Here is a 14,126-nt window from a genome sequence, read left to right as displayed (position 1 = left end):
GTGGACTTCCTTTCATTGTTTTCAGCTGAGCCTCCATTTTTAATTCACAACCATTAGGACCCCAGCTGCCTGGGTAAGCTATCAGAAACCTCTGGATACGTTAACGGTATGACCTCTTCTGTCTTGTGCGCAGATCAACAAGAGCGTTACCAAAGTGGATCTCCTGTCATTTGCTAATGACCTGGAAGCAAGTGCAGACCAATTGGTGAGTTCTGATGAACTGAAACGGAGTGGAGACTCTTTGGGGGACATCCTTGCGGCACTCTCTGTTGTTGATACTGAGGGCAAGTGGTGGTGTTTTATTTGTGCTCACCTGAAGCATTCTGGCTCTTCCCTGAAAGGGAGAGGGTCTGTAATAAGATATTATGGGTTGGATCCAGTGAAAAAGTCCATAGAGGGGGCAGCAGAGCAGATATTTCTCACCTTAGTCTAAAAGTTCCTCCCAGCTGAGGACATAGAAATCCCTGCCTCCTCCTCTTCCTCCCCGCAGTGGAGGTAGCTGGAGGAAGGGGGGTGGGGAGTACTTCTGTGAACTTCTGTGAACTCTGCTATTGGATCCAACCCATATTTCATGGCTCCTTAAGCTAGAGAAGTAGGGAGCCTGTACAGTTCTAAGTGAACTTTGAGATGTAATTTAAACATACTGTTTCTATCATTGTGACAACTACCAACAAGTATAAATGGCCAGGCATCTAAAGACAAAATAGTCCATTGATACATATGCCATAAAACTATATAATCACCATTGTTAAAATGGATGACAAAGAGAATGATCAAATGGATACAGACATGGCAAACTGCTGTTCCTAGAAGGCCACGTGGAATACGTTCCTGTTTTGATAGCCATCGATGGGGTGAGGTTTTATTTTATTTTATTTACTTTATTTCCAGTCATCTTTTCTCAGTGAGACATAAGGCGGCTTATGCACTGTTACGTCAATTCAGTCAATAGGACGATACGTACAATAAGCAATGTAGTAGGACTTGGATTACAAAATGTATAGTATTACACGAGGTCCAATAAACTGTGCAGGACATGAGGAAGGCAATGGCAAACCACCCCGTAAAAGCCTGCCACGGAAACGTCATGCTGCGACGTCACCCCAGAGTCAGAAATGACTGGTGCTTGTACAGGGGACCAGCTTTACCTTTTTAAGTATCAGAGCAGTGAGTGCAGGATAAGAAATACAGCAGACTGATAATACAGACCTAACAGAGGTACGGTTTGCAGTCCCGTTTCCCCATCTGCAGCACAGACCCCTGCAGAAGAGAGGTCCAGGGGCAAGTGCCGATCTGCTCCTCCCCCCTCAGCAAATCTAACTGCCAGGCAAGGCTGGCATCGCCATAACCTAAAGCGGGGCAGCTGCCAGGTCCCAGGACTTCCAGCGGGGTTCACTGCCCTTGACCCCTACCCGCATGCCTCCCCCTGCCACCTGTCTGTACCCGTGCTCCCCAACTGCCAAGGGACATTGAGCAAAGACATGTGGTTGGTGTACACAGTGGTGGTGCCTCAGTGGCACACACTGGCCAGTGCTGTCAGGGAAAGGGCATTCAGGTGGTGCAGAGTCCTAAGCATGGGTGGTGGGGAGGGCTTGCGAGTGGGAGAAGGATGCACAGGCAGGTGAAAGGCAGGCAGGCATGGGGGTGGAAAGAAAGGCACGAGGGGGCCGCTGGTGGTGGACAGATGGGCCCCCCAGGGCACTGTTCCCCCCCAAAAAAAAACCCTGGAACTAGCCCTGCTTCCAGGGATGTTCAGAAAGGGGAAGCCCTTCTTCCAAGGATTGAGGACACAGGCTCTTTAGGGCAGCCCTCAGGCCAAGCGCAAGGGAGAGGAGTGGCAGGACCTCTTTGATAGTAAAACTCATACTATCTTCCTTTTTGTGGGTGGGGGGAACCGTTAGCTTTGAACAGACTTTCTGCTATCAGGAAAGGGACAATTTCTTGTGCAGTTCCTGGTCTCTGTGTGTCCCCCCCCCCCCCGCACCTGCCGGAGGAACTGGTTCTGTGTCAAGTTTGTTTGGATGAATGATCAACCCTGTAAACCTTCTTCAAGCTGCAACGCTCCAGTGCCTTCCTTCTCTTCATGTGTGCAGCACCTCAGCAGAGGGCGCCGTTGCATCTCCCTCAATGGTGGCAAAGGTACCGTAGAACAAAGTTGGACATTTAAGACCAGCAGAGTTTATTCTTTCAAAGGCTTGTGCCCAGAATCAAATTTTGTTGGTCTTAATGGTGCTGCTGGACTCAAACTTTGTTCTGCTGCTTTGGACCGACGCAACTACCCGCCTAAAAGAATGGGAGTTCGCCTAAAAGAAAAGTTTGTCCCCGTGTCAGAATCATCAATGCATGAGAAAGACTTCTAAATAGAAACCTACAGAGAGCAAAGGGCACTAATCGTTTCCCCCTGTCTTTCATGTGCTACCACTCCATGGTTGGAAAAGGAACATGTTAGTTATAATTCTTTATATTTGCAGCCCAAAGGAGCATTAGAAAATGCCTTAAAAGGGCATGCAAACAAGATCCGGATGATACATAACCAACTGGTTGTTCCATTGGAGCAAGAAATGGTAAGAAATTATATTTGTTGTGAGGGCTAGAAAAGGGAATTCTGTCAACTTGAAAACAATTTTGGGATATCAGCCAACACTTTGTCTCAGGATATATAGATTCTAGGAGGGATCCAACTCTCACAATGATGGAAAGGAACAGGAGTCCAAGGACTTTTTGAGCCTGAGGACAATTTTGGGATTCTGTCACGGGGTGGTGGGTGCAACAAGAGGCCAAAATAGCTGCCATAGAAGGCACAGCCAGTCTTAAAATGGCCACCAGAGGTTACTTTCAGTCACACAGTGAAGTTGGTTCTGCTATGTATGGCCATACAGCCAATCAAATCTGCAGTGGCCAATCAAAAGCTTTGCTGGCAAAAGCCCTACCTGGCCCTGCCCACTTCCTAAAAGCATTAGATGGACACCAGGAAAAGTGTAAGCAGGTGCCATGGTGCCCACAGGCCCCCTGGTCTAGAACTGGGGAGGGGGTTGTGTCATGTGAATGTGGACAAAATGTCATGCAGGCTGAGTGTGCTCACTTGTGATGGTGTGTGATAGCAAAGCTCTGCAATCTGGGAAAATTCATCCAGGCATCTCTGGGTGGTATTAATGGTTCTCTCTAGAAGAAGAAGAAGAATTGCAGATTTATACCCCGCCCTTCTCTTTGAATCAGAGACTCAGAGCGACTTACAATCTCCCATGTCTTCTCCCCCAACAACAGACACCCTGTGAGGTGGGGGCAGATTTATACCCTGCCCTTCTCTCTGAATCAGAGACTCAGAGCGGCTCACAATCTCCGATATCATCTCCCCCCACAACCGACACCCTGTGAGGTGGGTGGGGCTGAGAGAGCTCTGACAAAAGCTGCCCTTTCAAGGACAACCTCTGCCAGAGCTATGGCTATCCCAAGGCCATTCCAGCAGGTGCAAGTGGAGGAGTGGGGAATCAAACCCGGTTCTCCCAAATAAGAGTCTGCACACTTAACCACTACACTAGACTGGCTCTCTACCCCACTTGAATTTCACTATGGCCCTGTGAGGGAGGTTAGACTGAAAGGGCGAATGGCCAGACATCACCCGGTCATCTTCCATGGTTAAATGGAGATTCGGAGATGGGTCTCCCCACAGTCCTAGTCAGACATGGTAAACATGATGCCACGCTGATTCCAAGCATTTCTCGAAAAAGGAATCAGCCCCACTCTGGTTTTAGTGCTACAGCAGAGCAGCACTCTCATGCACAGAGGCAATTAGAACTCCATTATGTAATTAGTTATGTTATTTATAGTCCACTTTTCTTACTGGGGCTCAAGGTGGATTGCACAGAGTGAGTCTCACAATCAACACAATCAATAGAATGAGGCTGTAGAACCCATCAGAAATCTGAAAACAGAACTGAAGCAAAGCTTGAGTGTTAACATGACACATTGAATGATGTAAAATTCCATAGCAGGATCCTAGTTTCAACAAGCTGTACACAGCAGTGGAGACCGCAGTCCCTAATAATTTATCTAAGTAACTTTGTGGCTCATTTAAGTCTATCGCCTGTGTAGAAAAGTCCTCTTGAATAACTCGGCTTTGCATAAAATGAGAAGACCTCAGAGAAGACATCTCAGCCGAAAAGGCCAGGATTGCCAGATGTCCCACTCCCTTCTCCTTTGCCTGACCCCATTATAGGATCATTTTCCAAATGATAAAAGAACAGCAAGAGATATTTTGAGGACGTGTTTTTAAGTTCAGCTTTCTGTCTACTGCGAGAGCTGGTCCAAAGCAAGATGACAAATAACTTTCAGACTGCCTGGTTATGAAGACTCTCCTTGGAAAGGGCAGTTCAGATAATAGCTTTTTTTGGACATGTTTTAAGAATTTTTGCTTGGATTATTCCTTCTTCACCCATGGCCAGTGCTCCCTCTAAGCTGTGGAGTCTTGTGAGCAAAAATTCTACTTTGGGAGCTACTGGCATTAAAATTGTGAGCTACTGCATGAATTAGTGTGCTCTGGGGTCATCCTTCCTGAGCTAAGACAAAAATGTGTGAGCCAGAGGTCAGAAAATTGTGAGCTAGCTCACACTAACTCAGTTTAGAGGAATTCACTGCCACAGGAGGTGGTGGCCTCTACAAGCATGGACAACTTCAAGAGGGGATTGGATAAACATATGGATATTGGATAAACGTATGGTCCATCAGTAGCTATTAGCCACAGTGTATTGATGGAACTCTGTCTGGGGCAGTGATGCTCTGTATTGTTGCTTGGGTGGGGCAATAATGAGAGGGCGTCTATTGTCCTGGCCCCACTGATAGACTTCCTGATGGCACCTGGGTTTTGGCCACTATGTGACACAGAGTGTTGGACTGGATGGGCCACTGGCCTGATCCAACATGGCTTCTCTTATGTTCTTATGTGACACAGAGTGTTGGACTGGATGGGCCATTGGCCTGATCCAACATGGCTTCTCTTATGTTCTTACGGAACACTGCCCATGATGCTGCTGTCAATATGAAGAGACCTAATTTGGAATGGCTGGGGGTGGGGGGAGCAGCACTTACATTTGCTATCTTGCTACACAGCTAGTTTCGATAGCCCCCCCTTCCCTTTTGCTTCGCACTAGTTACTCTGCATATTCCAGTTCTAAACAACCTCCTTTCTGAAAAGCAAAGCCACTTTGTACCTTCCTTTTGGTTGCTTGCCTGCTTTTTCCTTCTGTCCTCTCCTAATTAACTCTTAATCATTCTCCATCTTCTTTTTTTCCAAAAACTGACTGTCAAGAAATATGTTAGAGCTAGGGTAAGTGCTTTTCCTCTCTTACTCCACAAGCAAGTATACGTGAGCTATGCTCCCATTTGGCTGACTCTCTTAAGCTCAGCATTATGCTTTTATCAGTCTTATTCGAATGTGCAAAGTGTCGTCTCTGTATATGGCAGTTCCCAGACTTGGAGCAGTTTCCCAAAAAGACTTGAAGCAGTTTGCAATCTAAATTTGAGGCAACCAGCGGAAGGGAGAGTCAAAGGCTGCAGGATGAATTTGTACCAACACATACTTGGGCTCTAATGAAACTGGGCATAGGATTTTTAGAATTTCAGGGTAAACTCTTTTTGCCGACACCCACTGTAGTCTCCTTTTAAAGCAGCAATTCCCAACTTTTCCTGTACAGCAACTGAGAAGTCCAAATTTACTAGGTATGTTGACCCAGCCAAGGCTGGCTTCAGGTTTCTTCCTACCCTAGGCAAACTAGGACCTTGACACCCATCTGGTTCAGCATTCCTCTGTCTACAGTTGTCCAACAGATGGTTTTGAGAAGCAACATGTGTTGCACAAAGTGTGCAGCTGCCCCCACTATGAACTCCAAGCTAGGGGCAGTGTGGCACACACACAACCTTTGCGTATGAAGGTTGGGTTCCTGCTTCCGACCCCCCCTCTCCTTCTCCATGGCCGTTTTCGCACTAGCGTTTACTCCGGCGTAGCACCCCATTTACCTCCGGATCTTTTCCTGGTTTTCCCACCTGTTGCTCCGGCGCTGCGGTTTGCTCCGGCGCTGCAGGGGTTTCACGCCGGAGTATCTAGATCCACCTCCTTCCGGAGTTTTTGAAAACCTCCGGATCCACTCCGCGGAGTTTTCTGTGGGAAATCCATCCACGCCGGATCGACTGCTGTGTGGGCGGCACCCTCTCCCTTTCCGTCCTCCCACCCCATCCACCCCCTTGGCCAATCATCAGCCTTTCGCGGCGCTTCCCCAAAGTGCCGGCACGGCCATTTTTTTTTTAAACTTCACAGTTTTGCGTAATAGCAATATTTCGAAATTAACAAATAGAAAAAAAAACCCTCCTGGAATAGCCTCAATTGCCACTTCAATTGGTTTCGTTAGAATTTTTTTTTATTATTATTGACTTTAGTTGCGTTATTTCGCTGTTGCGTTATCTCGATAATGCGAAAACGACCATTGTGGGGGGGGGGGGAATCTAGTGCCGGTGCGGGCCAAAGCGTTCATGTGTGTGTGTTTTAAAAAGGGAATGCCTCCCTCAGCTGTGCCACCAGGATTTCTGGACCTGCACAAAATCGCCATGTATAAAATGGGAAGTTGGAGTCTTGCATTCTTCTCCCTGGCTACATTCCGCTCGGTTAGAAAATAGATGCGAGCTCGCTCTTCACACGCGCCACAGAAGGGGAAGGAGAGAATGGGGCGGGGGGGGGGGGGAGCTCTGGCAGCAGGAATCAGTCAGGTCCCCGTTGCAAGCGCCAGCCGGGGAGGGGAAAGAGAGCGGAGGAAATTTGGGGGGGGGAATCTAGTGCTTCAGAATTTGGGGGGGGGGGAATCTAGTGCTAGGATTCTCCACTGTGAATGCTTCTATTAATACATAAAGGGCTGTGGAGGATTCTACAGCTGCAGCCAATCCATAAGCAGCAGCAGCAGCACACGTGATGCGGTTTGTCCACGAAAAGAAGGGGAGGGAACAGCTCGATGTTACGTTAGTACGTTAGTACGTCATTACGCAACCAGACTTGCGCTTAAAAAAAAAATGATTGACAGGGCATCGAACTCAAGTCGATGCCAGTGGGAAAACGATTTGAGCCGGGGCTTCAGGGAAGGCGACTCCGCAAAGAGTCACTAGTGGGAAAACGAGAAAAATGATCCGGACATAATTGCGCCGCGGAATAAGGGGAGCAAACGCTAAGTGCGAAAACGACCCATGACTTCTTCTAAAACCCCCATGGTCCTAAGAAACTCACTCTAATAACCAACAGGACACTTTTTGTTGATCAACATGTACATGCAGCAATGAAGAAAAATATACTAATTAAAGTATGACATGGAAGATACTATTTCCAGGGTCAAACCTTGGTTTTTCAAAATATAGAAGAGAACAATGGAAACCGGTGGGGGTGGCCACTTGCAGAGACATTGGGCCCCACTTTTAGGCACTGACTCACAGATTGGAAAACACTGCTTTAAAGGAAAATCTTCTTGGGGGTGATTGCAAAATTTGCATTTGAAACATGTAGAGATTTAGTTCTGGTCATGGCTTGAAGACTATTGGGAATGTTTTACACCTGTTAACCATCTCTCATTGTAAAACTGGTTATGATGGAGCCATACGCTGCCCCCCCCCCCAAAAAAAACAGGGGTCCCCACACAATGCCAGTAGCCCTTTTATCAAGATCTCCCATTCCCAGTCTAGAATGTTTACTATACATGTGCCCTGGCTTCATCGTGTGATGTTTAGGGATGGGAACAAACTGGGGAAATGCTGTTCAGTTGTGGTTCATGTGGTTTGTGGCCCTGCAAACCCCCCTGAAAAGGACCAGATTCCCTTTAAAGGGGATTTACAGAAAGTCCAAAAAATAGTGGAGCAGCAGGAAGCATCTTATTCCCTCCTGCTCAGCTGTCTTGTGCAGTCCCTTTGAAGTGTAGTGGGACTGCAAGGCAGCGTGGGGAGGTGCTTCCCATCACTCAGCTCTTTTGTCTGTCTTGTTCAGTCCCTTAAAGTTTAAAGAGTCTGCATAAAACATCCTGAAAGAGCTACATGACAGGGAGGACCTCCCTGCCGCACAGGGTTGGGGTTTTTTTTGCACTATCTTCTGCAGTTCCTTTAAAATTTAAAAGGTCTGCAGAAGACAGCCTGAAAGAGCTTTGTGGTGGGAGCGCCTCCCCCACTGTACGGCTATTTTCACACTGTCTTTTTCAGTCTCTTTAAACTTTATATGGACTACAGAAGGCTGCTCTAAACAGTTGTTTTTGCAGCTTTCACAAGGAACAGAAAGCAGGGGTTAAAGGGACTTGGAGTCCCTTTAAACTCCTACTTTCTGCTCCATGCATGCATGAACCACTCTAAAAGTTCGTGGAAGTTTGTGAAGGTGAACCCATCATCTGTTCCTGAACCATGAACCAGGGCAAAATTTGTCATGAATTTTGCTTCATGGTTCTGTTTGTGCCCATCCCTAATTAAGTTACTTTGCCCTGAAGGCCTATGATATATCTACCATGTCGTGATACTGGGCAGTCTCTCTCATAATCTCCAGTTCCACTGATGAATGGGAATGCTTTGGCTTGAGGCAAATTTCAACCCACCAGCTTCAGTGATTCATCATGGCCACCTTGAAGCAAACCATGTACAGTGATTCATCATGGCCACCTTGAAGCAAACCGTGTACAATCCAGTGGGCACCTGATTTGTTCTAATGGACATGTCTGATCTTCAAGCCATTCCCTACCTTCCCAACATTGCAAAGGGGGAGGCTTTGGGACCTCCTAGAACTGTATGGGCTAGTGTAAGTGTGTAGAGGAACAAGGTGGATTTCCTGTTTTAGACACACGTCTTTCTCTAGCTGGAGCTGAGTTTGGCATTAAAATTCTGCATGACCAAGTGAACGCAGTACATTTATACACCAACTATGTTTATAAATCCATTACATGTACAGTCCGGGTGGGGTTCCAGCAGCCTGTTCCACTAATGGTGTCACCTTCCTCAGCTGGAGAAAGGGGTCTTTGCTCCAGAAAAGTGTCACCATTTTGGGGAGAGATCTGTGGGATTCAGCCCATTGAAACAGGGTACATTGATAGATTCTCTTGCTCTTAACCAATTTATGGATGAAACTATAGCTCCAGAGAACTATGTGATATAATTTTTCTCTCTTTTTTAATATTTAGAGCACTTTAAACCAGAGCATTAGGCTACTGCAGAGGACATCAACTGAACTTTCGGTAAGTTTTTGTTGAATTTCTTTTTTTTTTTTTAAACCATCTTCTGATGGTATGATACTTAAAGGATTTTCCATTTTGCTTTGTGAATGTTGGGTTTTGCATTCTAGGAATGCTCAGAAGTTAAACTCCAGGCAGCAGAGATGAGTCAGTAAAGTAATTTGTAGCCTAATGCAGGAGAGAAGAGAACTTTGGCCCAGTCATGTATGCAATGGAGAAGTCTTCGCCCTCCCCCTCACCACGGTATATTTAGACAAGTGGGGGTTCTTGGAGCAATGTATTAGGGAGTTCAGGAGTGTTTTGATGGGGAGCTGCAAAGCAACCATTGCAGAGAGCAGAGAGATACTCTGACATAACCTGAGGACTTGCCAGGTGAAGAAGGTAGCTGGGATGATTCTTATCTGAACAGCAGACTGGAACTGATAAGAGAGATTTGCCTGTCTCTTTGAACACCCCAGAGATAAGCGAAGCGAAGGGACAGAAAGTTGCTTTTCCTATGCTCAGGTGCTGTAGCATTGTGCAACCTTACACCTCCCTACTGTTCAGGTTTGGTTTTATATATTTATTCGTTGTATGCTGTCCCGTTAAAGAGAAATAGTTCTTTGTCTGAAAGTGGTGTCATCTGCTCTTTGCAGCCACAAAAAGCCTCACACTTGAGCTCATGCTTACCGAGGTAGATGAGAGAAGCAGGGAGTTGCTGCTCTGTAGAGAATATCCCTAAAGAATTTATCCCTGTGCCTACCTTGACTGGAAACATGGAGGGCATTTTGATACTTTTTAGTCTGGTTGGGGGTTGCTGGGCAGTTGCAATTTAATCAAAGGCTGGCTGGTGGCAGCAGAGAGAAGTCCAGCGTATGAGAGAATAGACTTTCCAAATTCTCATTATTCTTTACTTGTGCGTTTCTGTTGCTTCACAGTTTGTTTCCTGTTCTGCATGTGTTTTGCTCTCTCTAGTGGTCGATTCGATATTACATCAGTTTATGCCCGGCATAAAAACCTGCAGATTTAGGCCAGACATAAAGTAATGTAGTATCTAATGGACCACTGGAGAGAGCAAAACACATGCAGAACAAAAAAGCCTCTGAAGCAAAAGGAACATTCAAGTGAGGAAAATGAGAATGCGGAAGAACCCAATGAGTAGATCAGCGGGAAGAGGCAAAAGTGCGTGGATTTTCCTCTTCTCCCCAGCACTGGACTGATGTATCCTGTCATAATGAGCAGATGAAAAGGCCACATGGGGCTTGGGGAGAGGTTTGCAGTGAGGGTCAAGGGACAGCCTCAAAATACCCCAAACCTTCCTCTTTCACCAGCACTGCTTAGCAGATGGCAATGGAAAGAGTGGCTATTCTGCCCTTTCCCCCTCTGTGCTGCAGTCCCGCAGCCTGTGTAGCTTCTTATCTGCATGGGTTCCACCACTCTAGGATTCATTGGGAAAGGTGGTCAGGAGTGTTCCCTGTGCTTCCATTGGGTTTGGGTCAAAGCCAGCATATCGTGGTGCAACTAGCTGCCATGTTTGCCTATGTCACAAATGAATACAATGGATTCCAGCATGCAGTTATGAATGAGCTCTAAGCACCATTAACAAGTCAGGACAATGCCCTGTGCTAATTTTCTGCATTTTCCCTTTCTATGCATATCTCCCGGCTCTGTTCAAACGGGATACATTCTGCATCCTGACTCCAGGTCGACCTAATTGGTAGCCTCCCTCCCACCTTCTGACCAGACATAAGGGCCGGTGGATCTTTATTCTCATGAGCTTTGACTTATGAAACAAGCTTTGATTTGCGAAAGCCTGTGCCCTGGAAGATTCTGTTGATCTTTAAAGTGCAGCTGGACTCAGATTTTGGTTTCTATTCACCAGTTTCACCCAGACTCTAATTGTGTCTATTTTGCCTGGTTTTTAAAAAACCAATCAAAAAGTTACTTCAACCCTGTTGCTATAATTCTCAAAGAATTAGTGTGTATTAATGGCACCCTTGTCTGTCTCTTGTTCTCTGCCCCTTCGTTCATTCTTTTCCAGGATAAAGTGAAAAATGTGATTAGCTCTGTTGAGAATGCTCAGTATCTTATAACCCATAATGCTTCATCAGTTATTGTGGAGGTAAGCTTCATTATTGTTTGAAAGCCATAATGCACTTATCAGACTAATCAGCTTGGAATACCTGAGAATACATCATAAAACTTCATTTCTCTCTCTCTCTCTCTCTCTCTGCAAAGGCAACTAAAAGGTACACGGATACTATAATAGGTTACTTCAAGAAGTATGCTGACTGGGTCAAGGAATCGGTAAGACGTTCGTCTCTCTTGTAAGCTGTAGCAATGTAGAGAAAACAGGTCTAAAAAAAAAAAGTGAACTTAACATGGTGCCATCAGGGTGTGGGGGATCTCGCTTAACGACATGGGGGGAGCTACCAGAGACTTTGCTTGTGGAGATTCATTTACAGTACTGGAATGCACAGCAGTGTGAAGGAAGAAGGACAGATGAAAGTATCAGGGATTAAGGGGAAAGTCCCCAGTGTGGTGCATGTGGGCACCATGGCACCCACAAAGTGTTTTTGAGAAAGTGGTTGGGGCCTGGGGGGCTTTGTGGATTCCCAAGAATGTTATTTGGCGACAGCTGCCACCACAGTGCAAGAATCTTCACCGTGGGATTGAAAGCGAGATGAGGCGGCCATTTTGTCATTGTCAGGATCTGCCGTGGCAGCCATTTTGTGGCTGTGCCCACCATGCTGTGTCAGAAGTCCAAAGGTTGCCCACAGGCTCAAAAAGGTTGCTGATTCCTTGATAAGTGAAGTTCTAGTATGTAAGTGAAGTTCTAGTGTGAGAAGATTCCATCTCTCCTCCATGACTACTGCTGACAGGAGATGAGGAACCCAAGCACAAGGCCTCAGGAGGCAGCAGTGGTGCTGGGGCCAAGCAGGGCTCTTTTTGTAGCAGGAACTCTTTTGCATATTAGGCCACACACCCCTGATGTAGCCAATCCTCCAAGAGCTTTCAAGGCTTACAAGGCTACATCAGGGGTGTGTAGCCTAATATGCAAAGGAGTTCCTGCTACAAAAAAAGCCCTGGGGCTAAGTTACAGTACAGTGCAGGCATGTGGCCAGAGCAATTGAGGTTTGGCTAGGTTTGACACCCTGGGTCTGTGTGCCAATTCGGTAGTCTTGAAACTGCCTCACACTGCAGCCGCTTCCAGTTTGCCGCTGGAGAGCCAGTTTGGTGTAGTGGTTAAGTGTGCGGACTCTTATCTGGAAGAACTGTGTTTGATTCCCCACTCCTCCACATGCAGCTGCTGGAATGGCCTTGGGTCCGCCATAGCTCTGGCAGAGGTTGTCCTTGAAAGGGCAGCTGCTGTGAGAGCCCTCTCCAGCCCCACCCACCTCACAGGGTGACTGTTGTGGGGGAGGAAGGTAAAGGAGATTGTGAGCCGCTCTGAGACTCTTTGGAGTGGAGGGCGGGATATAAATCCAATATCTTCATCTACCTCACAGGGTGTCTGTTGTGGGGGAGGAAGGTAAAGGAGATGGTGAGCCTCTCTGAGACTCTTCGGAGTGGAGGGCGGGATATAAATCCAATATCTTCATCTACCTCACAGGGTGTCTGTTGTGGGGGAGGAAGGTAAAGGCGATTGTGAGCCGCTCTGAGACTCTTCAGAGTGGAGGGCGGGATATAAATCCAATATCTTCATCTACCTCACAGGGTGTCTGTTGTGGGGGAGGAAGAGAAAGGCGATTGTGAGCCGCTCTGAGACTCTTCGGAGTGGAGGGCGGGATATAAATCCAATATCTTCATCTACCTCACAGGGTGTCTGTTGTGGGGGAGGAAGGGAAAGGAGATTGTGAGCCGCTCTGAAACTCTTCGGAGTGGAGGGCGGGATATAAATCCAATATCTTCATCTACCTCACAGGGTGTCTGTTGTGGGGGAGGAAGGGAAAGGAGATTGTGAGCCGCTCTGAGACTCTTCGGAGCGGAGGGCGGGATATAAATCCAATATCTTCATCTACCTCACAGGGTGTCTGTTGTGGGGGAGGAAGGGAAAGGAGATTGTGAGCCGCTCTGAGACTCTTCGGAGTGGAGGGCGGGATATAAATCCAATATCTTCATCTACCTCACAGAGTGTCTGTTGTGGGGGAGGAAGGTAAAGGAGATGGTGAGCCTCTCTGAGACTCTTCGGAGTGGAGGGCGGGATATAAATCCAATATCTTCATCTACCTCACAGGGTGTCTGTTGTGGGGGAGGAAGGTAAAGGAGATTGTGAGCCGCTCTGAGACTCTTCAGAGTGGAGGGCGGGATATAAATCCAATATCTTCATCTACCTCACAGGGTGTCTGTTGTGGGGGAGGAAGAGAAAGGCGATTGTGAGCCGCTCTGAGACTCTTCGGAGTGGAGGGCGGGATATAAATCCAATATCTTCATCTACCTCACAGGGTGTCTGTTGTGGGGGAGGAAGGGAAAGGAGATTGTGAGCCGCTCTGAAACTCTTCGGAGTGGAGGGCGGGATATAAATCCAATATCTTCATCTACCTCACAGGGTGTCTGTTGTGGGGGAGGAAGGGAAAGGAGATTGTGAGCCGCTCTGAGACTCTTCGGAGCGGAGGGCGGGATATAAATCCAATACCTTCTTCATCTTCTTCCAGTCCTTCCTCCATCAGCAGCACTCAGTGGTGGGAGCTCCTCTTCCCCCTGCCACCCACTCTGCGGAGCAAGGGCTGTGGCATCTGTGTGACCCTTGCCTTGGTTGAGGGAGGAGTTGAGAGTTAACACTCAAAAGGTTTCGTTGCAGAAATGCATTCAGAGAAGGGGTTTGTAGGAAAGTACCAGGCAAGGTGGGATGGAACTCCTTGGCCTACAGAGTTTTTGCTGATTGCTGTCCTACACAAGCAGTGCCCAAGGCTG

General features: G+C 47.2%; 1 protein-coding gene across 3 annotated transcripts in view; it reads left to right on the top strand.

The window, feature by feature from the left end:
- Window positions 1-14,126, top strand: part of PROM1 (prominin 1) — a 181,978-nt gene that overhangs the window by 152,037 nt on the left and 15,815 nt on the right. For 2 of the 3 annotated variants that reach the window (XM_060246184.1, XM_060246185.1), the window contains 5 exons: window positions 134-205; window positions 2,472-2,564; window positions 9,183-9,236; window positions 11,254-11,334; window positions 11,451-11,519. In XM_060246184.1, coding sequence (XP_060102167.1) covers window positions 134-205; window positions 2,472-2,564; window positions 9,183-9,236; window positions 11,254-11,334; window positions 11,451-11,519 — 369 coding nt within the window. Of the gene's footprint in view, window positions 1-133; window positions 206-2,471; window positions 2,565-5,305; window positions 5,324-9,182; window positions 9,237-11,253; window positions 11,335-11,450; window positions 11,520-14,126 lie in introns of all 3 variants that reach the window. The other variant, XM_060246183.1, reaches the window with a different exon arrangement.

This window comes from Heteronotia binoei, chromosome 9, assembly GCF_032191835.1.
Source record: "Heteronotia binoei isolate CCM8104 ecotype False Entrance Well chromosome 9, APGP_CSIRO_Hbin_v1, whole genome shotgun sequence".
Lineage (NCBI taxonomy): Eukaryota > Metazoa > Chordata > Lepidosauria > Squamata > Gekkonidae > Heteronotia > Heteronotia binoei.
Note: the sequence above shows the minus strand (reverse complement) of the source record. Positions and strands in the feature narration are given on the sequence as shown.